At 58.0% G+C, this 23,031-nt stretch overlaps 1 protein-coding gene across 12 annotated transcripts in view; it reads right to left on the bottom strand.

The window, feature by feature from the left end:
- Positions 1–423: 423 nt before the first annotated feature.
- The window catches only part of DENND2B (DENN domain containing 2B), a 169,480-nt gene continuing 146,872 nt past the window's right edge, over positions 424–23,031 (bottom strand). For 8 of the 12 annotated variants that reach the window (XM_075546108.1, XM_075546111.1, XM_075546110.1 and 5 more), the window contains 16 exons: positions 20,342–20,490; positions 18,363–18,614; positions 17,002–17,098; positions 16,463–16,507; positions 15,093–15,277; positions 14,154–14,263; positions 13,891–13,960; positions 11,267–11,344; positions 10,542–10,682; positions 7,712–7,860; positions 5,195–5,372; positions 4,953–4,994; positions 3,788–3,899; positions 2,823–3,062; positions 1,737–1,823; positions 424–1,173 (listed from right to left, as the gene is read on the bottom strand). In XM_075546108.1, coding sequence (XP_075402223.1) covers positions 1,139–1,173; positions 1,737–1,823; positions 2,823–3,062; positions 3,788–3,899; positions 4,953–4,994; positions 5,195–5,372; positions 7,712–7,860; positions 10,542–10,682; positions 11,267–11,344; positions 13,891–13,960; positions 14,154–14,263; positions 15,093–15,277; positions 16,463–16,507; positions 17,002–17,098; positions 18,363–18,614; positions 20,342–20,490 — 1,970 coding nt within the window. In that variant the 3' untranslated portion in view covers positions 424–1,138. The remainder of the gene's footprint in view (positions 1,174–1,736; positions 1,824–2,822; positions 3,063–3,787; positions 3,900–4,952; positions 4,995–5,194; positions 5,373–7,711; positions 7,861–10,541; positions 10,683–11,266; positions 11,345–13,890; positions 13,961–14,153; positions 14,264–15,092; positions 15,278–16,462; positions 16,508–17,001; positions 17,099–18,362; positions 18,615–20,341; positions 20,491–23,031) is intronic. The other 4 variants (XM_075546114.1, XM_075546120.1, XM_075546115.1 and 1 more) reach the window with 2 other exon arrangements.

Raw genomic sequence — 23,031 nt, 5'->3', positions numbered from 1 at the left:
GAGAGGAGACAGGTCACAGCAATTTACAGAGTGCCATCAGAGAGGTATAAGCAATAGGTCATACTATGACCAAGCCTTGGGGTCCGTTCTCACAGGGCATCCTCTCCAGCCGTGTCAGGACAGCCAAAGACGTAGGAAGGGTTTCCGGTTGACTAGGAGCCGGCTGATCGGCCAGGGAGAGCCCTGTGCATTAGTGGGAACGCTTCAGTCCTCAGAGGGAAGCCCAGCTGGAGTGGGGAGAAGGGGCCTTCTAAGGCCCAGCCTCCTAGCTCTGCCAGAGAAGCCCATTTCAGTGCAGTAACTGACTAAGCCCACGATCAAGTCCTGAACTCCCAACGTGCCTGCTCGATTCCGCCCAGTCTGGCCTGGGGCAGCCCCCTCCCCAGAGAGCGAACTTTCCGAATGAAGCCAAAGACACGGGGCTGTGGGCCCACACGCTGTACACTGTTTATTGGGAACACCCATAGACAGTGGGAAGGAGGGGTGCCTGTACCGCATTGTGGCACCCCTGGCAGCAGCCTGCCAGGGGCACTGACAGCTGGAGGCTAGGATGTCCGGAACTCACTGACCATCTCACGGGTGGGAGGAGCAAGAGAGGGCCAGGCGAAGAGCCTGATAACTGTGCGGCACATGGGGACCGGCTGGCCCTTGCCTTTCAGAAACAGAGGGCTTGGGGTGGGGGACAACTAGGGGAAAAAAATAGAAACTCTAAGATTAAAAAAAAAAGTCTCCTGTACATCTCAAGGCAGCATGTGCTCTGCAGGGCCTGAGACTGGCTGCAGGGCCTCTGGGAAAGAGCTGAGGCTGGGCTGAGACCGTCACTGGCACCCAGCGAAACCTCCTCCATGCTCGGGCAGGGCAGGGCAGGAAAGCCCCGGCCTCTCGGGAATATACAAATATTTACCAGATCCTCTTTGCTCAGTACAAAATAAAACCAAATAGGAAAGCTTACAGCAGATTATTTACAAACAGTCTCCTGGGAATATTGTGATGGCAGAGGTGTCCTGGCTTGGAGGGTGGGGGCAGTGGGGGCAGTGCAGCCACAGGAGCCCACAGGGTCACAGGCTTGCACCCACCCCCACCCCCGCCCAGGCTCCAGGTTCTGCAAGGCACTGGATTCCGCGGCTCGGCAAACGGTTTAATTCTTCTTGTGGAGGAATTTCATTTTGTTGCCTGTGTGCCAGAGAGGACCAGAGTGAAACCGTGTCAGCGCCAGCAGCTCCTGCGGCCTCCACCCCATGGCTGGGGAAGATGGTTGCAGCTGTGACAAAGCAGGTCACAGCACACGAGAGCCCCCACCCCCACCCCAGGGCACTGTGTGATCACGGTAAGGCTTGGGCCAAACCACTTCACCTCGGAGTCAATTCCCCCTGAATCCGAGGCACACTGACTGTGGGCTTGCTGGCGGAGCTCTGTAGAGAGGTGGACCTAGTGAGGGGAGGTGCTAGCCAGGGAAGCTTGGACAGGACACACTCTTAGGGAAGTGTGTACCCCAACACCTTAGTGGGCCTCTCGTCTCTGTTGGTTCTGCAGTTCGGTAAATCCTGTGTGCATCGTCCTTGGGCCCCTTGGTCTAGAAACTCTGTGGTCACCAAGGGACCTCGTCTTGCTCTGCCCACCTCCCCAGCCCCACTATAGGCACCCCCTGGCATCCAGTCAGCATTCCGAGGGAAAGGTCACCCAGCTGAACCTCTCTTGGGAAGCATGGACCATCTCTCAGGAACAAGGCAACTCACCCAAGCCTCGGAGAAACTTATTCATGCCGCTCTGCTCTGTGTCTGGGAGCTCCTCTAGATACTGCTCCACTCGCTGCTCAAACAGACCTGGGCAGAAGCGGGAGAAGGCTCAGGAGCACGGAACAGAACCGCACTGGAAAAAGGCAAGGGGAGATGGCTGCAGTGAAGGGGGCCCGTGGGCACAAGAGGGAGAAACCAAGGATCTGGGATCACGATTTGAAGGAGCATCCAAACCGTCACTGATGCCCTCGCAGTGGTTTCTACTGCGGACAGCAAGACTGTCCTGGGGATCCTGCCTCCCGGCACACACCACTGAGATGCGTCACCACGCTTGATTCCAGAGCTGCCCTCACCCATCCCTGCCCCACGCTGTCTAGAAAAGGGGCTGCCGCATGAACTGAAGGCTCAAGAGAGAAATCCTCAGGACCACCTGACATCAGCCGTGGCCTCACCCAAGAGCAGCAGTTGCAGCCACCACACTGGGCTGAGTGAGTTAGATCTTGGACCAGCAGTGGGGCCTGCGAGTGATGTCTTACATATGCCAAAGACCCTTGGCAGAAGGAAGGTTCCCCACCCCTGCCCTCAGTGGACAGTCTCGGTGGAATGAAGAAGTCAACACCCAGAGGAGAGGGCTTAGGGAAATGAAAAAGACCCTAGAGCAAAGCTTATGAAATAACTACAGAGAAGATGCCCCTCTGCCCTGAGGGGAGACTGCCACCAACCTAACCCAGGCAGCTAGCCCAGTTCCCCGTCAGGGGCCTTGCTGGGTTCCCAGAACCCCCTCAGTGGCTCAGTGTGGTATCCTCTGAGGAGGAGGGGAGGTTGGTGTAGGGGTCACGCACTGGCCCGCTAACCGGTGCAGGTTGGCGGTTCGAAGCCTCCAGCCACTCTGCAGGAGAAGGGCCAGGCTCTCTGCTCCCGTGGAGAGTTACGGTCTCGGGATGGCCCTGGTGGCCCTGAGTTTGCTGCTGTTCTTTAGGAAGAGGAGGGGAGAGGCAAGCGCCCTTGGAAGTTCCTATCTGAAGACAAAGTGTTAAGGGCACCCCCCACCTTCCCCCCTGCCGGCCCCTCAGCCCCCAGCCTTACCCTTGGCCCGGCACTTTCTGAGCTCCCTGTCTTGGATGAAGCCAGCAAACATCTGGGACTCCATAAAAACCTCCAGGAAGCGGCGGATGCTCTTGGAGGCCACAGACTTGCGGAAGGCCTCTCGCTGAAAGGCCCTCTCCCCCTTCTCAGTCTGTGTCAGAAAGAGGGAGTAGTGCCCAATGGTCTCCACAAAGAAGCGGATGAACACCTCCGACACCAGCCCGCTGAGGGTGTTACATTCTGGAAGGGAAGAGGACATCTTTGAGGTTCAGGGCAAGGATCGGCAGGTCTGCCTCAGCCTGCAACTGCTGTCTCCTCTCTTCTCCACAAAACTTCCTGCCAAGTTTTGTTCTCGAAACTTCATCTCTGGTGTTTACAGGCTCGTCACTAGCTCAGAAGCTACCGGGGTGCCCAATCTCCCAACGTGGGCATGGGTCACTCCTACAGAGTGAAGGGAGTCTGGGTGGGTGAATGAGAGTGGAAATCAGAGGTCCAGAGAACCGCTGCCCACACCTTACGTGGTCTCCCTGGCCCCTCAGGAAGAGGATGTTCCCTCCATCCTGCAGTGGCGGGAGGCCAGGCCCGAGAGGCAGGATAAATTAAGTGTCTGTCCCCACGAAGACTTTCTGTGGTTGGCACCAGCACTGGGGCTTTCCCTCCTCAGACTCCTGGTTTCAGTGGGAAGGGGGCAGCGCTGAAGCCTGGGCCACCCCAGAAGCAGCACCAACCTTGTTCACATTTCTGAACAAAGTGAGTAAACACAAGTCTTCTCTCCCCTCAAACCCGGCAAGGTCTAGCTCTCTGAGCCCGTGAGAATGGGACTAGGAAATTCTAGGCTGGAATGAAACTATGAGCCGATTGTGAAACCTCATGGGCCAAGAAGGGCTTGGTGCACAGAAGCAGGGTCCACTCGAGGTCCAGGCCCAGCCATCGAGGGCAGAGGGGGCTCCATGCGCTCTGCTCACCATCATCGGAATCACTGTCAGAGTCCTGGGAGATCAGTTCGTTCTTCCTCTCCAGAGCCTGCTCCAGAGCTGCCTGTAGCTTCCGAGGCAACAGTGTGTCTTCATCATCCATCTGCAGAGGGACAAGAACAGAGGGGCCACCCTCGCCATCGGTTGCAGCCGTTTACTGTAAGAAAGAGCTTACCTGTGTCATCTAACTCTCCAAGAGCCCTATGACGTAGACATGTTAATCAAATGCGTTTTGAAGAACTGAGACTCAAAAGGGTTAAGAAACTTGGCCTCAGCCAAGTGGTGGAACTGGGGGCATTCACTAGAACCAGCCCCTTTTGGCGAGGCGTAGGCGTGGGTAGCCAGGGCTCCTGATGAAATCTGCCCAACTCTGGGTGGGAAGCACAGTTGGCTCAGGGCAGGGAGCTTGTCTTCCATCCAGGAAAGGCTGGAAAGATTCTATAGAGCATCAACTTTGCCAACAGAAGTGGTAGCCAAAGCCTCAATTAGCATCCTGTCCTGGGCTGGAAGCAAGGATGCCCAGGGTGTGTGGTCTAACCAGCACAGCTCTCCCACGAAGTCTCTGCACCCAGCTAGTCTCAGGTCTCGACATTCTGGCTCAGCGTCTACACCTTGATACCTGCTACCACGGAGTCCGTCACCCTGTCCGTGGTGTGTCGCATGGTGCCCATGCAGTGCGTAGGGCACAGAGTTCTGTGTAGAGAGTCTGGGGACTCCCTTGAGGAACTGATCCCTTTCCATTCCAAGGAGCTCTGCAGGGCACTCGACTAACCCCCTGGGTCACGTTTCAAGGGCGGTGATCTCCCAATGCCCTGGCGATGAGAGTACTGACTCAGAGAAGATGGGAGACCCATACAGGTTCCTGGGGCCCCATGGCGGCCAAGTCCAGATGCTAGGACTCCAGGTTTCCGGGCCACGCTCCTCCTACCCCGACCTAACAATACTACCCACTAGAAAGACAGCTCCTGTTGTGGGCTAGAGGGCTTGGGTCAATTTCTCCCCACCAAGCTCTGTGTTGTGACCCCTAACAGCCAGAGCAAGAGCTCAACCAAGAGGCCTGAAGGGGGAGTGGGGCGGGAAGGGCAGGGATTCTTCCGGACCCTGAGTCTGACAAGCCCCTACCCTGGGTGGACACCATCACTGGTCCTGCACTTACCTGTCGGATGAACCGGTCCGATCCCAGATTCACCATCAGCGCCTGGGAGGAGTCATCATCAGTGATTTGGGGTGCCCTTTGCCAAGCCTCCAGACCACCCCCAGGTTCCCACAGAGAACACCAGTAAGGCAGAGGGGGGCAGTGGGGGAGCCCTCCCCTGGGAGAAAGGACAAGGACCAGGAAGATGCCGATCCCCACGTCTTCCCCCTCCCCGCTTCCCCCATTTGCTCCCCAGGGCCCACCTCCTCCACGGGCAGCTCCTTCAGTTTGGGCAGGGAGCTGGAGAGCAGGCCGACCAGGAAGGGGGTGGGACAGCAGACGATGTCGATCATGGAGGCCGGAAGGACAGGGATGAAGGTGTGCTGCCAGGAGAAGGGGTAGAGCAGGGCCACCACGGCGTGGGAGCAGCTGGACAGGGTACTGGTGGGCGGACAGATGGCACTGAGGGCAGGCCCAGCCACTTCAGGCCAGTGCGGTCTACACCCTGGGGCTAGGATTCTCTTCTGAGGCTCAATGGCCAAGTGGGACAGCAATGCTCACTGAGAGCAGGGTGCCTGCGCCTGAGTCAGACCTACAGACCGGGAGGCACCCACCTTCCCCTGGCTCAGGGCCTCCAGGGCACTGGGCCAACCTCTTTAGGACTCTGCTTAGGGTCAGTCTTGGAGGTGTGGCGCAACACTTGAACACATACACGCACACACACATGTCCTATCCCTAAGGGCCACCAGTGTCCCACAGGTTGACCTCACCTCCTGCTCTGATTTGGGAGTACAAAGGTAAGGATGAGCAGGAGTTGATCCCCGATTCACGCATGCTGAGACCTGGAGGGTCCCACAGGAGTCCTCTAAGTGGTTCCTCGTTTTACAGCTGAGGCCTGGGTGCCCTGGGACAGCCAGGCTGGTCTTATGTGGCGGAGCTAGGACACAGGCGGCCTTCTGGCTCTCAGTCCAAGTGTCCCGGTCCCAGCAGGGGAGGAGGCTGCTCCCTTCTTATCAGGTCAAAGGTGCTCCTCCCTCCCTTTCACTCCTCTCACTGAGGTCATTCCTCTCTTGGCCTGGAGGGGGCTCCAGGCCTCTAGGCCACGTCACTCAACACAATGACTGAAGGGACCTGAGTGTGTGTCTGCAGTACACACGCCTACCCTGAGCCGCGCTCAGCTGTGCGGAGCGGATCTGTGACAAATGAGGGGGCAGAGGCACAGGAGCCGGCTCAGTTTCCAGCCTGCCCCTCTCACATCTCTGGGCCCCACTATTCGCCACAAAAGCCCCGGGCTCTCTAGGGAATACTCCCCCAGCCAGAGAACACAGAGCCATTCTGTGACGGGAACAAGAAAGAGCTCTGGAGGGTCATGCGTGTTTTGTCAGCCAGTGCCCTGTGCTGCTTGGCTGTGCCTGAGCGCCCCCTAAAATACCACTGGGCCTTGCTTGAGGGGTGCCCCTGCACCTCCTTCAAGAGATCTGGGGAAGGGGCTCTCTCAGCGGGAGGTCACAGTGTGCCACAATCTCCAGGGGGGTGCGGAGTGGGGCTGAGAGGTTTTGTGCACTGCCCCAGACCAGACCAGCCCAATCTCAATCCCACAACAAGATCAAAGGATTCCAAACTTGTGGAAAACCTTAAAAAAAAAAAAACCGAGAGCAACAGAACAGAAGCGGGCCCATCACAGAGCTGCCGCCCCTCCCCTCTCCAGGCAGAAGCAGGAGCCCTTGTGAGAGAAAAGACTCTGGACATCTTTTCTAAGCTTGGCAGAACTAGGATGCCCAGTCTGACCAAGACCAGAGAGCCCTTCCTCCCTACAGGGCCCTGGAATGTGCTCCCAGGCAGCTGCAGTCCAGGGGAACAATAGCTGTATTCATAACCCTGCAGGGCTGGGCTGGGGGCAGGGAAAGGGATAGGGAGCCACAGCCCAGGGTGAGCCAGTGGATTCTCCAGGAAAAGGAACCTCGGGCCCAGGCACTGCTAGAGGCCACAAAGGGCTGGCCAAGAGGGGCATCGCAGCTGGGCAGCCAGGGCCTGAAGGAGACACGCCGGGAGGGGCCTCTTGAAGCCACCAGCCCTGCTGGTTCTAGCTGGTCAGACCTGACAGACCAAAGCCCAAACCAAACTCACTGTCCAACAGGGTCGGCAGAATACCTCAAACTGTCCCTTCAGAAACTAGGAGGCTGTAACAGGGACATGCAGGGGCTGGTTCCTGTCTCCAAACTCGAACTGTCTGGAAAAGTCGGTGCCTCTGGCTTTTCCTCCTTCACCTCCTCCTATGCCTCAGGAAGGGGGCCAGGGTGGCGCTGTGGGTTAGGCCCTGGGCTGCTAGCTGCAAAGCTGGTGGTTCGAATCCACCAGCTGCTCCTTGAGTGAAAGATGAGGCTGTCTGTTCCCATCAAGTTTATAGTCTCAGAAAACCTGTGTAGAGTCGAGTTGATGATGCAACTACTCCCTCATTCACACGGGAGACGACCCTCCCTCACGGCCCGCCCCAGGAATCCTGGGCTTGTCAAGGAAAAGGCCAGAAGAGGAAGTTTCTCTAGGGGCCTTCATCTCAGCACACAGCAGGTAACCTAGACTGTCCAGGGACATCAGGACAAGAGGAGCAAAGGAATCCCCAAGAATCCCCTTGGGCCAAGGCCTCCAGGGGCCCCTCTACTAACCAGTCTCCCCTGGGGCTTGCTAGGCTGGCCTGCCCCAAGAGATGCTGACCACACCATGCAAACCCACAGGCACCGCCCGCCTACTGACTGGGTTCCTAAGGGCCTGCTGGGCCTTACCTGAGCTTATCGGCCACAAAAATGACCCGGCGCTCCAGCAGCAGCGAGGCGAAGATGCGGATGAGCTGGCGCACGCTGAGGCAGGTAAAGAGGCACTCAAAGTCCACGTGCTCCAGGCGGGAGTCCATGGGCCGCCGCAGCTCCAACACCTGCAGGAGGGGAGGCAAGTGGGTGCCACCTTGAGCTCCCTACGCCACCTTCTAACACCTGCAGGAGGGGAGGCAAGTGGATGCCACCCCAGGCTCCCCACGCCAGGCCACTGGGAGTGGCTGGCCCCTTCCCACCCACCCTTCTTTTCCAGGGCTCTACATCTTCCCCACCGGGCGGCGAGGTCCAGTCTCATCTCTTCAGGCCACAGCCCTGCCCCAGAGCACTCAAACTGTGAGTCCAATTCCAAGTGCAGTGAGAGAGAGAGAGAGATATGTGTGTGTGTGAGAGAGAGGGGGGGGGCAGAGAGAGAGAGAGAGAGAGAGAGAGAGAGACACCTGTCTCTCTCTCTCTCTCTCTCTCTCTCTCTCTCTCTCTCTCGGAAGGAACCCCCTGAACCTGAATGAAGAAGTGAAGGGAAAGGGAAAGAGACAGAGCTCATTTCTCTTTGAGCACAGCTTTTCCCTGCAGCGTCCTCCTGTCCATCTCCCAGACAGGTGTCCTGGTGCCTGCGCTGACCAGAGCCCACGATCTAGCATCCATTGGTCTCCAGGCCATGGGGATGTTTCAGCCATCTCTGAGGAGGCAGTGCCAGGGACCTGGTGGCCCTTCCCCCTCCCTTTTCCCGCTCAGAGGCTAAGTCAGCCCTGCCACCCTCGCCCCCTCATCGCCCCCATGCCAGGGAGGATTAGCGACTCCACAACTTCAAGGTAGCACGGCTCTCCTGAGGGCGGTGTCCAAGGACAGTGCTACAGCACAGGGCAGGGATGAGGGGCCGGGGGTTTCGGATGATCCTGGCAGTTAGAAGTGGAGCAGGGGACAAACTGCTGAGGCCACTGGCAGCCAGCTGCCGGGCCCCTTCCGCAGCCAGCAGCATGGACGCCGCAGGCCTCCCAAACATGAGTGTGGGAAGCTCAGTTCCTCTCAGAGCCCTGTCCTACCTGAACAATCTTTTCCAGGGGCTTTGCCCCACAGCATCTCATGGGGTCCCCAGTCCTAACTCCTTGCTTACCACGGGCCCCAACAGAGCGCAGGGATGCGCACTAGTCGCTGCAGTCATCTGTTTCCACTGTCTCCCCCCACACACACCCCACGATGTGAACTCCCAGAAGGCTCAGCGACGGGTACAGATGGCAAAGGCTGAAAGGACACCATACCACTATGACACCCCAAGGCTTTGCACCCTCTCCTCCCCCCGCAGTCATCATCACAGTGATGCCAGCTCTCGCCCTGCATGCAGAGCTCAGCTCCCCTCTCTGGGGGCAGAGCGGAAGCTCCCAGGCTGTGTCAGGTCGTCCTGTGCTTTCCACCCAAGATGCTGGCGCTGCATGGCACAGCTAGGAAGGCAGCAGGGGGTAGGTGGGATGGGATGGGAGGGTTCTTCGAGGCAAAAGCAGTGGGTTTCGGGTTCAGGGAGTGAGAGTCGCCCAGCCCTGAGCCACGCAACGCCTAGAATGATGTTGGACTACAGGGCGGGTCTGCTGTCCTGCTCCTGATCCGCCCCCCCCCAAGCTCCTTCGACTATGGGTGAGTGGGGGGGGGCAGGGAGGCGAGAGGAAGACCTTAAATGGGCCTTTGCACTGCCTGGCACACTGACTATGTTTCCCTAATCTGTCCCTTTTCTCCTCTCTGTAACAACACAAACGTGTTTCCTCTCTTCTCCTGGGCCCCGCCGTTTCGTTATCTACCATCCCCTCAGAAGCGGCCTGCTTTGACAAAACTAGCCATCAGATGGGACTCTGGAACCTACAAACTACCAACCTGCCCTTCAGTGACAGGGGAAGCCCCTTGTCCCTCAGCAAGCCCCTCCAGGGATGCCCCGGGGCACCTGCCAGTGACACAGCTCCTCTGCTGACCACCCCCCTTCTGCGTGCCTCTACAGGTCATTCTCCAGGAGCCCAGGTGGCGCAAACGGCAAGGCCAGCAGTTCAAAACCACCAGCCACTCGGTGTGGGAAAGACTGGGCTTTCTTGTTGTTTACAGAACCCCACAAAGACAGTTCTACCCTGACCTGGAGGGTCACGGTGCATTGGCAGCGACTGGATGGCAGTGGGTTGGTAGCCATTGTCACAGCACCCAGGCAACCAACTGCCTCTAACAGCCCTAGAGCTCCTCTCAGCCCTGACCTTCAGACGAGCTGCCCCTTCAGCCTTGTCCTCCATGTTCCTTGACCTGGAGTAACTCCTCTGCTCCAGACTCTTCTCTGTCTCCTTCCCCCTTGGGCCGCTTCTGACTCAGCCTTAGATGTCTGCTCCAATTTTACTTCCTCAAAGGGGGCCTTTGCGACCCGCTTCATCTAAGGCAGCTACCCGCCCTTGTTATTCTCACTTGACACATGTGGGAAGGACCTGTTTGTGTGCAGACGCCAGGGGCTCCCACTGAGATAAACTGCATGAGGACCCTGGGGGCAGTATCCTACTGACGTCCCCGCACTGTCCAGGACATAACTGATGACAGACTCCAGGGAAGGTGGGTAGGGCACGCACCGGGGCTTTGTCAGGGAAGGCTCCTCAGGGGAGCCGAGACGGGCAGCTGTTACAGTTCATTCAGTCAACTCTCAGGATCTACTGTCTGGGTGCGGTGGGTGCCGCACCTCTGGACACTGCCAGCTTGACCGGCCACTCCGGCGCCCCAGCCCCCCCCCGCCCCCAAACCCGAGGGAAGAGACAGCTGCAGCCCTCACCTCGTTGCCGGCCCCCGGCAGGAACGTCTTCACCTTGATGGTCTTCCCGGGGGCAGGGAAGGGGGACTCCATGAGGCTTCTCATGAAGGGGTAGACCAGGGCGGCAGAGATCCCACGCCGGCGCTCCACCTCGTCCAGGACCTGTGCCCACCACCGGCAGCCCGAGGAGGGGCATCAGGGCGCTGCCCTTGCCCAACTCCCAGGCCCAACGCTGCCGGGCAGAAGGACTGTCTTGCTTGGGTCTTCACACTCTGCTTCCCCACTTCCAGGACCCCCACTGCCTGCTCTGCTCCCCTCAGTGGGTACCCGCCTGTCCTCAGGAGCCAAGCCAGCAGAGGGGCAAAGGCAGGGGTTATAATAACCCTGCAAAGTGTCTCGCTCGGTCCTCCCCCAGCCCCTCCCCACCATGGTCTCTGTCCCCAAGGGCTCCAGCTTCGCTCTGGTGAGCAGACATGGGAAGTGTGAACGCTGGGGCATGCCAGCTGGCTAGGTGAGAGCCAGGCTTTGGAAGGAGGAGGGTGTCAGAGCGAGTTTGTACTCGCTCTGTCCTCTCTCCTCCCTCACACCCATGTACATACGTACATACATCTGTACACACACACACGCACACGCACACAAGCAGGTGGTTTTCTCTTCTGAGCTGGCTGCAGATACTCCAAAGAGAGCTGTCCGCTGTGGGAGGGGAGGGGAGGGGAAGAGAGGGACGCAAGCCAGGAGCCTCTTACCTTGGAAAACAGGCCGAAGCAGCCAAGGCGGCTGATGACACAGTATACCTCTGGCAGCCGAGGTCCCTTCCCACTTGGCTGGGCATGGGGCATGGAGGGGAGGGGAAGACAGACACAGAGAATGCTGGATTACCATGGGTGACTCCTTCACCTGGGGACTGAGGGAGACTTGTCCCTCTTCCAGATCCCTGTACTCCTCCACCAGGCTCAAAGGCAGCCTCTGCTAAGGCTTCTTTTCTAGTCAGGGGGCTTCCGCTCCCACCAGGCCCAGCATGGGCTGCTCCCAGTGATGTACCCCGACAGAAACTATGGGGGCGGTCTGTGGTGCTACAGCCTTTGGGCTAGGGTCCCAGGTAATCAGAGGACTCGTGGTAATGTTCATTCTTAGGAGCAAGACACAGCCGTGTGCCCACCCTACTACCCCCCCCCTTTTCACCCCTGGGGCACATTCTGCAAAACATCCCTTTTGGGAATTGCTCTTTTTGCCATTCCAAGAGGGCAAGTGGAAAACAGACAGAAAAGGGAACTCTGTTTTCTCTGAGTCTCTGGGGCTTAGGACTTTAGAAATCAAGTGAACTTGTGATAGTATGCCCATTTTATAAGTGAAGGAACTGAGTTCACAACGATGATGCCATCTGCCCAAGTCGAAATCCTGGGACTGTATGCGTGTAGCCAGGGAGAACCCTGGCGCTATAGTGGTTATGTATTGGGCTGCTAACCACAAGGTCGGCGGTTTGAACCTGGGAAGAAGATGAGGGTTCGGACACCCACAGGGGCAGTTCTGCCCTGCCCTACAGGGACACTAGGTGGCTGTGTTTTCATTTGGTCTTGTTTTCCCTTTCACGGAACAAAGAAGAACAAAGAACAAACGGGGATGAGACAGGTGGGTGACCGGGGAGGGAGACCTATATCGAGGGCTCCCTGGCCCGGAGCCCCCATGCGCTGGGCTCAGTCCGCCCCCTCCTCCCTCGAGGATGGCAGGGCTCTAGGGCTGCCCCTGGGCCAGAGACCTGAGGGACTGGCCAGGCTGTGAAGAGGGGGAGGGGGAGAGGGAGCAGGCAGAACAGCAGGTGCTGCCCCCCCACCCCCACCCCCGCCCCTTGTGCAGGCCGCTAAGCAAATGCAGATGGGGCTATTTCAGTCTCCAGACCTGCTGGCCACACGTCACCAATCTAAAGAGAAGTCAGAATCTGTTTTTGTCCATATTAGGCCTGAAACTCGCTCCTCGCTCCTCTCTCCTCCCCCCCCCCCCCGCCTCCACGAAAGGCCCAAGTGATTAAATCAAGTATGTGGGATTTGGGTTAGAATCATTGTGTCCAATCTGCAGGAATGCCGAGCTAGCGAGCTAGCGCCAGCCCCCTTGGCTGGGACCCAGCCCAGCCCTCTGCGCAGGCCAGGACAAACAGAGGCTTCCCTGGGGGCGGCAGGGAGCAGCAGAGTGGCCTCTGCTCCTGCACAGGCAACTCTGGACACCCTGGGGTCCCAGAAGGGCTAGCCTCCACCTGGCGTGGATACGGCTCCACATTTCCACAGCCCCACTCCCAGGGCACCCGATGGCCAGACACCCAAGAATGCACACCAGCCATGGGGTGCCCCAAGAGCACCTGACTGCTTCTGTTCTCCCTGGTGGTTTAATCTTGGACAAGGCCTTCCACCTGCCGGAGTGTCTCCTGAGCTAGAGACAGGCAGAGCAGACCTCCTGGGCTGCTTGTCCTGAGGAGGAAAGAAAATGCCTCCGGACGGCACCTCGCCTGGCAAGCGATGAAACACACCCAGTGGCACCAAGTCCAGTCCCCTTCACTGCAGCCCATATGCATGCATGCAGGGTTTGTGGGGCATGGGACCCCTCAGGTGATCTCCACATCGTGCTCTCCTGTCCGCCCCTCAGGAGCCAACAACTGTTTGGTGAGAAGCTGAACTCGTGAGTGTCTGCTCCTTTTGCCTTTCCTGTCTCGGCTGAGGGTGCAGGAGCCCGGGGGTGGAGAAGTAACACAGTGGGCTGCGAGCTACAAAGTCGTTCGGCAGTTCAAAACCACCAGCCACTCCTCAGGTCAAAGATGAGGCTTTCTACTCCCGTAAAGAGTGACAGTCTTGGAAACGCACAGGGGACGTTCTGGTGGGCTCAGCTTGATGGCAGTGAGTGACCACATAACTTCCTCCATCAGACATGTGTCCATCTCATCCCATGCCTGCAGCATGGCACTGAACACGCTACCTAACATGGTGGTGAGGAAGTCCCTATCCAATCTAATAATCTAATGTGCTCTGTTGGGGCAACAAGATCCTGCAGAGGTTCTGACCAGCAACCACCCAGAGTCCAAAAGTCCATGGAAAATGAAAAACAAATATAGGCAAAGTGTCAAAAAAGAAAGATAGCTCAGTAAGCCACAGCCCAATCCCTCCTCCTCTTGGTAGACAATCTCATCCTAGTGTCACCGCAGAGGGGCCACTCTGGGCTGGGCCCTGCTGTTCCAGGAGGGTACCAGCTGTGCATGGGTGTGTTGGGGGTTGGGAAGCTCAGCACAAGGGGCAGGCTGGAGTCGCGGAAAGACACACAGGCACACAAATGCCACGGGGCCTACCCCTGGCCTGCCAGCCCCCAAGGACTGGATTGCCCCACTCACCAGTAAGCGCCTGCAGTAGCCAAAGCGTCGGCTGCCGTCCTCTCCCGTCAGCATGAAAGAAAAGGTCTCACTGGAACAGGGAAGGGTCTGGATTCAGGGGTGCTGTCAGAGGGGCCGGGGCAAGTCCCCAGGAGAACAGAGACTGTCATAGGGCAGACTGGGGGAGGAGGGGGGTGCACAAAGTGAGGTGAAGGGCCAGGCTGCTGCAGAAGAGGAGGGCTGGACTAGGGTGAGCCCACTCAGCTGGCCCCTGCAGGCCTCACCTGCTATACTCTGACACGGGAAGCCAGTCCTTGGCGTCGGGAAAGCAAAACTGGGGAATGGCCTTGAGCCGCTCCTCTGCCTCCCGCATCTGCTTGGTGGGTCGGTCCAGCTGTGGGGAAGAGGAATGCGGGGAGCAGAGAGACAAGTGATGACATGGAACATCCCCCGGGGGACAGAGATGTCATGCTACCAGCCAGCATGCCTCTCAGAAACCGCTCACAGCGCTGATAGACAGGCCTGCATGTGGGTCAAATCATCCCCCATCAGCAAATGCCGAGCGAGTGAGCGAGCGCTTCCGAGGTGCCCGCTGGTGCCGAGGTTCCCACCGTGTGAGACAGAGGGGACAAGGCAGGTCAGCAGGTGAGGCCATTTCTGAGGGTGCCACGAAGGGAATCAACTAGGTGATGTGGCAGCAGGTGGGGCAAGCAGGACTTGTCCTGCCCGAGCAGAGACGCAGGACTGAGGGAAAGAGGGGCAGTCTGGACAGAGTTGGAGGGGAGGCCCGACTGTAGTCCGGTGGCGAGCGGGGCAAGGCTGGGGAGAAAGGAGGTTGGGGAGGGCACAGTGGAAAATGACCACTCCTGGTACACAGGTTTTTTTTTTGGGGGGGGGTTAGTGAACATGCTCTCAAGTTGCAGCAGGTGAAGGATGTACGACTGTGTAAGGATCCCACGAAACCATCGTGCTATACGCTGAACATGGGCGAGCTGTGTGCTGGGGAAACTGCCTCTCGATAAAGCTGCTGAGAGCAGGGGTCTGTCCTGAGCACCTCCCCACCCCTGGAATGAGCAGGGGGCCAAACCCACAGCATCTAAAAGCCCCCTCTGACCGCCCTTGGCAGAAGGGAAGTGGGCCCAGGGGTGTGGCTGCTGGGTGCATGGGATGGTTCTTCAGCCTCAGGCGGGCAGAAGGTGGGGCAGGAGAGGGCTGGGTCTGACCTTGGGGAACTGGTAGGAGACTTCCGGGAGGTAGGTGTTTCGGGATGGCTTCTTCTTGAGGGACACCACCACAAAGTACTCGAACAGCTCCCGCTCCTGCCACTCCAGCAGCTCCAGCTCCAGCGTCCTGTAGCTGGGCGCGCGCTTCAGCATCGACTGGATGTGAACTAGGCGCTGCGTGTGGGCTGGGGGCAGGCCACGCGTCAGGAGGCAAGCAGACTGGCCTCTCACTTTATTTTCCCACCTAAACCCCCCAACCCACTCTACCCCACCACCTCAGGCCCCGACTCAGGGTGTCTACTCTGTGATTCTCCTGTGATGTGATGACGTGCACCTAGCCTGCCCCCTCCCCCGGTTTTGTCTGGGGGAGCAGTACAGGTGTGAGGGGCCCACACCTGCACAGATACTGTGCTAACACAAGAAGCTACTGGCCTGGCCCTACTGGAGCTCCTGGAGGCTGAGCTAGGGCTCAGAGCAGCACTTCAAAGCCAAACAAAATTTGAAAATGTGTTGCCATCAAGTTGATTGACAGGACAGGGTAGAAGGGCCCCTGTGGGTTTCCAGGACGGTAACTGTTTACTGAAGTGGAAAGCCTGGTCTTTCCCCCATGGAACACCTGGTGGTTTCAACCTGCTGACCTGGTGGTTAGCAGCCCAGTACACAAGCCCTCTGCCGCCAGGGTTCTGGGCAAACACAGGGGCAAGTCACTGGCATTCACCCCACCCCTGCCTACATACCAACACAGGACCAGAAGGAACTGAACACCCTGAGACCCTACCAAAGGCCTGGCACGTGGGTCCTTCCTCAGTCCCTGTCCCCAGGTCCCAGGTCTACTTGCCCACTCGCCCGGGGGACCCAGGGGAAGAGGGAAGGAGAAGCAAGCTCCCCAACACTCCCCCACTAGGATGGCCTGGCAGGGCTTCCCAAGAGCCCAAACAGATCTGCGCCAGCCCGAGAGGTGGGGGGGGGGGAGGCTCAGCATCTTTCGAGGAGGTGGAAGGAAGTCTTCCTCTCTGAGGGCTGGAGAGACAGGTGGCCTCACTACCCCCAGAGGCCCAGAAGAGATACCGTATGTCTAATCTTCTGAAGCCACCTCTGACCCGCCAGAGCCCCATTTACCAGCCGAATCTAAAACCCACTACCCTTGGGCAACAGCTTGGGCGTGGTCAGCGGGTTTATCACGTCTGGGTCAAGAGACGGTGGCTGTCCCATACAGCACTGAGCACCAATGACTCCAGGAGCCGGCTTCCCTAACGCTCCCTGATCTTCGGACCAGGCCCGGTGGGGACACGGGAAGCACGTGTGCCGTGTGCGGAGGAGGGAAGGCTGGTTCCCGCAGGCGGGCTGAGAGAAGACTGCTGAGCGCTCACCTTTGAACCTGTCGTCAGAGTCACTCTCGCTTTCACTGTTGTCATCTGGAAAAGCAAGAGGACAAGCCCACTGAGCCCCGCCCCGGCAAAGGCTGTCCACGCCCCTCCCAGCTCTTCTCCAGAGAGAAGGGCCCAAACCTCCTCTGCGATCCTGGGGGCCCATGCCAGGGTCTCTGAGGGCACCAACCCATAGAAAAGCCTCTTGGGGCCTGATCCGGGGTAGGAGAGGGCTGATGGAGAGGTCCACAGGACTGGAACTAACCCAAGGGTCCTGCCCTCCCCGCAGCCAGGACTGAAATCGGAAACGGACCAGAACTCCTTAAGCCCAGCCTCTCCTTTCACCAGACGCAGGTTCCCACACCCACCTCCCTGTTCCGGCCTCCCAGCTCAAAGTCCCTCTCTGGCCGGCCCTCCTATGTGGCCACTTCCCAGCAGGGCTCGGCCCTCCTGCAGTGGACCAACAGCTAGCTGAAGCCGGTCCCTGCTCCTAATGGCCAGGGGCCCCAGACTTGTGACACCACTTAGGCATCCAGGCCTACCTCTCAGCGACGCCGTCTCAATGCTGGACATAGACAGTTTTTTCAACCTCTTCTTCCCCCGCTTGGCACTGTAGATGGAGTTAATTCTTTGGACAAGCTGGGGGAGGGAAGCAGGAAGGGGGTGAGGTGACCCAGAACAAGATACACCTACTTCCAAGGTGCTAATTAGGGGCCCACCCTTCTGTTGCTGGTGCAAACTGTCTGTGTCCACCGGTCCCCTCACTGACAACCCCCCCCCCAAAAAAAACTCTGCCCACCACCCCCTTTCCCCATTCTGGTCCCCCAGCAGGCCTGGCATTAAGTAGAGGTTCACTCGCCATGCCTGGGAGCTCTCCACTGAATAGGCCCCGGCCTCTGACAAAGACACGGGTGTTAGCTCCCCAGAGGGAGAAACCGTGATCCAACGAGACAGGGCAGGAGCTCCTGGGTCCCCAGAGTCACTGAACTGTCTGGGACAACGGGCTGCTACCAAAGTCAAAACAGGAACCAGGATTCCAGCCTTTCCCCTCTGGGTTAGGACCTGGGGCCCTGACAGGAAGAAGCTTCCTTCCCAATATACCCACCAGCATTGTTTGTGGGCTAAAAATACTGCTAGGTTAAATCCTGCTGCTTTGGGCTGCGGGGGGCTCAGGCCCCTGCTGCCCCGTGCACATCAGTGCTGAAAAGTCTAGGCTCTGCAAGTTACAGAGTGGAAGATTCCAGCTTCCATCTCGGGTTAAGAGCCTGGAACCTTTACGATGCATGGACACCCACCTCCCCGCAAGCTCACGGTCACTTGCTACTGGGCTGCACTATTGGGGAGCCCCCATGGTCTCGTTGTTACAACTCACTGCCGTCGAGAGCCATGCCGACTCCTGGCAAGCCTATAAGGAGAAGGTCTAACTGACCCCTGCAACTTTCCAAGACTGGAATTCTTTCTTATTTTTTAATCATTTTATTGAGGTCTCTTACAGCTCTTATCACATCCATCCATCCATCCATTGTGCCAAGCACCTTTGTACATATGTTGCCATCATCATTTTCAAAACATTTTCTTTCTATTTGAGCCCTTGGTATCAGCTCATTCCCACGCATACACCCCCATGAACCCTTGATATTTTATAAACTATTGTTTTTTTTCAATGTCTTACACTGACTGCTGTCTCCCGTCACCCACTTTTCTGTTGTCCGTCCCCCATTGTGATCAGTTGAGACTGGCATGGGAGTGGAAAGCACGGGCTGAGCCCCAGGGATCCATGAATGTGTCTGTGTTACTGAGAACTAGGTAGCAAAGAGTCCAGCCCAGAGACCTACAATTCATTCAAAGAGGGCTGATGGGGGAGGAGAGGGAGGAGAGCAGAGCTGGCTGCCTGCCCGCCCACCTGCAAGGCCCCAGCTCCATCTGGGGAAGCAGCTACCTTGGGGATGCGGCGGGCCCGGCGGCTGGACAGCAGCTCGCTGGTGGTGCTGAAGCTGTCCTCGTGGAGGCTGGAGGGGGAAGACGGCAGGCTCAGCTGAGCCAGCAGCAGCATGTCATCGTGGCTGTGCCTCTTAGGTAATCGTGGCAGCCGATGACTCTTCCTTTCTGACCAGTTCCCACCGCGCAGGGACTGGCTGTTGGGCTTTGAGGAGAGCTGGCATGGGGGAGAGGGCAGGGAAGAGGGGCTCACCACGGGCGCCTAGGCCAGTCTTCACCTGTGGGGGCCTGGCATTGGAAGCCAAAGGCTGGCATCCCTGAGCTCTCCCAAGCCCGGTCCTACCGTTTCTCTCTATCCACCCCACCCGCCTTCATGGCTGCCCAGACAAGCAGGGCTATCCGAGGTACCGGCCTTTCCACAGCAAGGTCGCCTCTGCCACGGCCCGAGGCCAAGAACACCGCTCTCATCCGAGTGAGAGGAGAAGGCGCGGGGAGCATCCTGGGGGCTCCTCCTGAGCTTTGGGGCAGAGCTGAGATTTGGACTCATTATAGTGAGCTCAGAAGACAAAGTCAGTCTTCCCCTGCAGCCCGCTCTGCTGAGCCATCCTGGCTGGGGGCCCTTCTCTCAGGGAGAACACAGAGGCTCTGGACACAGAAAGCCAAAGCCCAGGGAAGGGAGGCCTTGGGTTCAACTGACTTCCTCACCGCCCCCACCCCAGGTCCCGGCCTGTGCCTGTGGCCCAGCCTCTGCTGCCTGCTGCTTCCTTCCCTGTAGAAGGACCCCTTCCTGCAAGTGGATCCTGCTACTGCGGGAGACAGGCCCTCTGCACACCCTGCAGTCAGGCCTCCCTCAGGCGTCTCCATCTGGACTGGCCTCTCCCCTCATCACTTTTCCGCAAAGCCTCCTTTCTCCCCACCCCTCCATTTCCTCTCCCACCCAATTAGTCTGGCAATACACAGTCAATGGGAGCCTGTCTGAACAGAGCACATGACAAAGGTGAATGCTTTATACAAACAATCACGTCATTCTAAAGCCCGAGGAAGAAACGCTTGTTATAAAACTTCCAGGTCCATCCGTGCGCACGGAGAATTAGAGTTGCCCGGATAAGGTGAAGGGTCCCCGAGGAAAATAGCAAAGATGGTCAGAGAGCTCCCTCCATCCTCCTGCCCCCCATACCACCTGGTACAAGAACAGGGCAGAGGGAAGTCACAAATCTGGGCCCCCTTGACTTTGCGCTTTCTTGCTTTGTGGCCTCTCTGTCCATTCCTATCCTTGTCCAGAGGGCTGGCCCCGGGCCTGGTAGACAGATCTGGGCCTGGCTCTCCAGATCTGAGCGTTGGGGCCTGTACCTGGCCCCTAACTGCTAGGACTCAGGTCATGCCTGCAAGAGCCGGGAAACTCCAAGTAGAACGAGCCAGAGCCCTAGCTTCCAGTCCCTCAGAGAAAGGGAGGGGCGCGAACAAGCCAGGAGACAGCAGGGAGACCAGGCTTAGCTCTGCAGCTGAGAGCTCAGGAAGGGAGGGGAAGAAAGGATAGGACATCCCTGCGGATAGGATAGGATGGAGGCTCCGTCATCCACAAGGGTTTCAGCGGAAATCTCAGCCCAGAGCTCTCCCCTGGGGCCCCTTCTGCCAAGCACTCAGGCAAACCACAACAAACCTTCTGACTCACAGCGACCCTTTAGGGCAAAGTGGAACTGGCCCCTGTGAGCCTCTGAGACTATAATTCATTACAAGAGTAGAAAGCCTCTGCTTTCTTCCATGGAGTGGCTGGTGGTTTCAATCTGCTGATCTCATGGTGAGCAGCGTAACCCTGTGCCACCAGGCACTGGTGGTGGTGGTGGGTGGGGGGGAGCCTGAGTAGGAGCTGAGCCCAAGCCCTGGAGGACAGGCCCCATGGTGGCCACTGTGCTGACCCCGCAGGCCAGCGGGGGCTGCCGTTACCTGGGTGGCAGTGGTGTACTTCCTGTCCTGGGGACGCCACATCCTGTGCAGAGAGTCTGTGGAGTTCTCAGGCAGCTGCTGGGATTTTCGTCCTGCCCTTCTGCTCTTTAAGTCCACATCCTCGTATGGATTCTCCTTGGGCAGATCTCCTGCAGAGGAGGAAAAGTTAGATGAAGGAGAGGAAGTGCATGCGTGTGTGTATGTACACACACACACACACACACACACGAGCAGAATTCCTGTGAACCAAAGGGGATAGCTTCTGCCTGGCATGTGGTTGCCTGTCTGCAGTGGAGGCTACAGACAAGAGACCGGCCCCAGGTCCAGAAGCTGAACACCCCCCCCCCCCCGCCATCCTACCCCCAGTTCTGCTCAGCCTCGTCTGGCCTCTGTTTTATATATTCAGAGATTGCACAAGACCGGCTCGCTAGCTACTCTTGCCTGTGCCCAGCCAGAGGACACAGCCAACACCAGGAATCTTCCCTTGGCTCTACTTCCCGTGCAGGGAAAGCCGCCGGAATGGATACCCAGCTCAAGGTAGGGCAGGCTTTCCTAGGCTACACAGCACACAGCTGTCCCTTTGCCGGCCCTCGCCCGGAGAAGCAACTTTTGTGGATGGGCGTGGAGGCATTCTTCCACAAATCTAGGGAACTCCAGGGAGCAGGGCTAGATCAGCTCTCCCTCCCGCTGTTTGGATTGTTCGGCGAGCCTTGTGGGGGTTTCGTCTGGTTCTCTGAGGTCACTCCAGCACCCGGATCAATGAGTAAGTCTACGCACTGCAGCCTGTTCAGTTACGACAGTGTCTGCCTCTACTGCCTACCTTAGCAAGCAGAGGACTCCCCTGCTTCCCTCTGGGGTTAAACGCTCCTTCTGAGAGACATGGCATGGGAGAAAGTCTTGACACGTGTCTGGGAGAAGGAGCTGAACAAGGTCTTGCTTCCTAAATCCCTGGCAGCAGGGAGCACAGTGGTGCTCCCAGAAGAATCTCAGAGACGTTCTAAGTTCAAAGCACGGTCCCTGCCCCAGGAGAACACAAGGCTTGGAGAGGAAGGCAGCCCTCCTTGCTGCACCCTCCCCGACCTAGGCCTGGGCTTTGCTACAACACGCTAACGGGAGTCAGGGTGGTCCTGGCTCAATCCTGGCAGCAGACACAGTCACAGGGTCCGTGGGGTCCTGGAATAAATAGAGCCCTGTTACCCACCCCTACTCCGCCCTTGCCTCCCTTGTCTTTTCCAGACCACCCCCCACCCTGGCTCCCATCACTATTTGGAACTTGCAGCAACCAGGGCCTAGAACCGGGCATCTCAGGAGGTGAGAGAAAAGCTCACACCAGTGTCTCACTGTCCAGTAGCAGGACCGAGCCTGGTGACCACTGAGCCCCGGGCCTGCCCTTCCAAGCACCCTGGCCGTGTCTCGTGCCCACATAGCACAACTGCCCACCCCACTGCTCAGGGAGCTGGGGTACAACAGAGCTCCAGGACTAGAAGCAAAGACAGCTGGGAGACCAAGTGTTCTGGGAGCTGAGCACAGGAGAAAACCCAAGCCTTACAGGTTAATGGAGTCCTCAGTTTTCAAAGCCGAGATTCCTCACACTGTGGCCTCTCTTCTCTGTAGTTGTCGGTGGCTGGCGAAATGATTCCGACTCATATGCATACCCCATGCGTGCACAGAGAAATGCTGCCCGGGGGTGGCAAGGTTGTGACTTTTTAGAGGCAGACTGCCTGACTTATCTCCTCAGGTACGGCTGGGTAGGGTTAAACTGTCGGTCTTTTGGCTGCTAGTCAAGCATTTCAACCTTCACATTAGCCAGGAATAGGACCTAGCTGCTTACTCTGAACTTGCCAAACCGTGGCCTCCAGTCCATTCTGACTCATGGCCACCCTACATGACCCATTGAAACGGCCCCCCCAGAGCTTCCAAGATCGCAATCTTCATAGGAACCGACTTGGCCCTGCGGGTGGGCTGCGGGGTTTCCACGGACTGATGACCATCAGCGAGTTTAGGGGCTACCCTTCGGGAAAGCAGCATGGCGACTCAGGCAGAGCTCCCTAGACTGGAAGACACACATTGATGGGTCAAAAGCGGGTTGGGAAAGGATCTGGGACCAGATAAAGTTGATTCCCAAACACCAGGCTGAGTCCATGGCAACTGAGCAGATCTTTGTAACTCACTCGGGCTGTTAAAATGACTTGTCTCCATTCCAGAGCCCTGACTAAGCAGAGCTGGCCCCAGCAGCCAGCCACGCTGCAAGAATCCAAATCTCTAACCTGGTATCCCTGCACGTTGGTCTCCAGCCTCCCCGAGGCCAGGCACACCGAGAGTGATCAGGATCGACTGCCCACTTCTTGGTTCCTCCCCAGTATATGCCCTACAGGGGATGGCGGCCAAGAATGGGGGGCTGCCGGGAGACACTTTTCCTGCTCCCTTGAAACAGGCCCAGAGCAGCACTACCCAGATCCCAGTAGGAACAACATTTATTACAAGGTCGATGGAGTCCAAATTCCTTGGCCCGGGTGACCAGCCTATGTCAGTGTCATCATCCCCTGACCTACAGGAAGATCGTGCCCCAGTCTTCTGACAGGGGTGCATCAGCCCCAGCACCACTGAAATGTGGGGCTACATCACAGGCATCTGTGGGATGCTTGGCAGCCACTCTGGCCTTTCCCCACCAGATGATATGACAGCCACCA

The sequence above is a fragment of the Tenrec ecaudatus genome, chromosome 4, assembly GCF_050624435.1.
Source record: "Tenrec ecaudatus isolate mTenEca1 chromosome 4, mTenEca1.hap1, whole genome shotgun sequence".
Lineage (NCBI taxonomy): Eukaryota > Metazoa > Chordata > Mammalia > Afrosoricida > Tenrecidae > Tenrec > Tenrec ecaudatus.
This window is presented reverse-complemented; position numbering and strand designations above follow the sequence as displayed.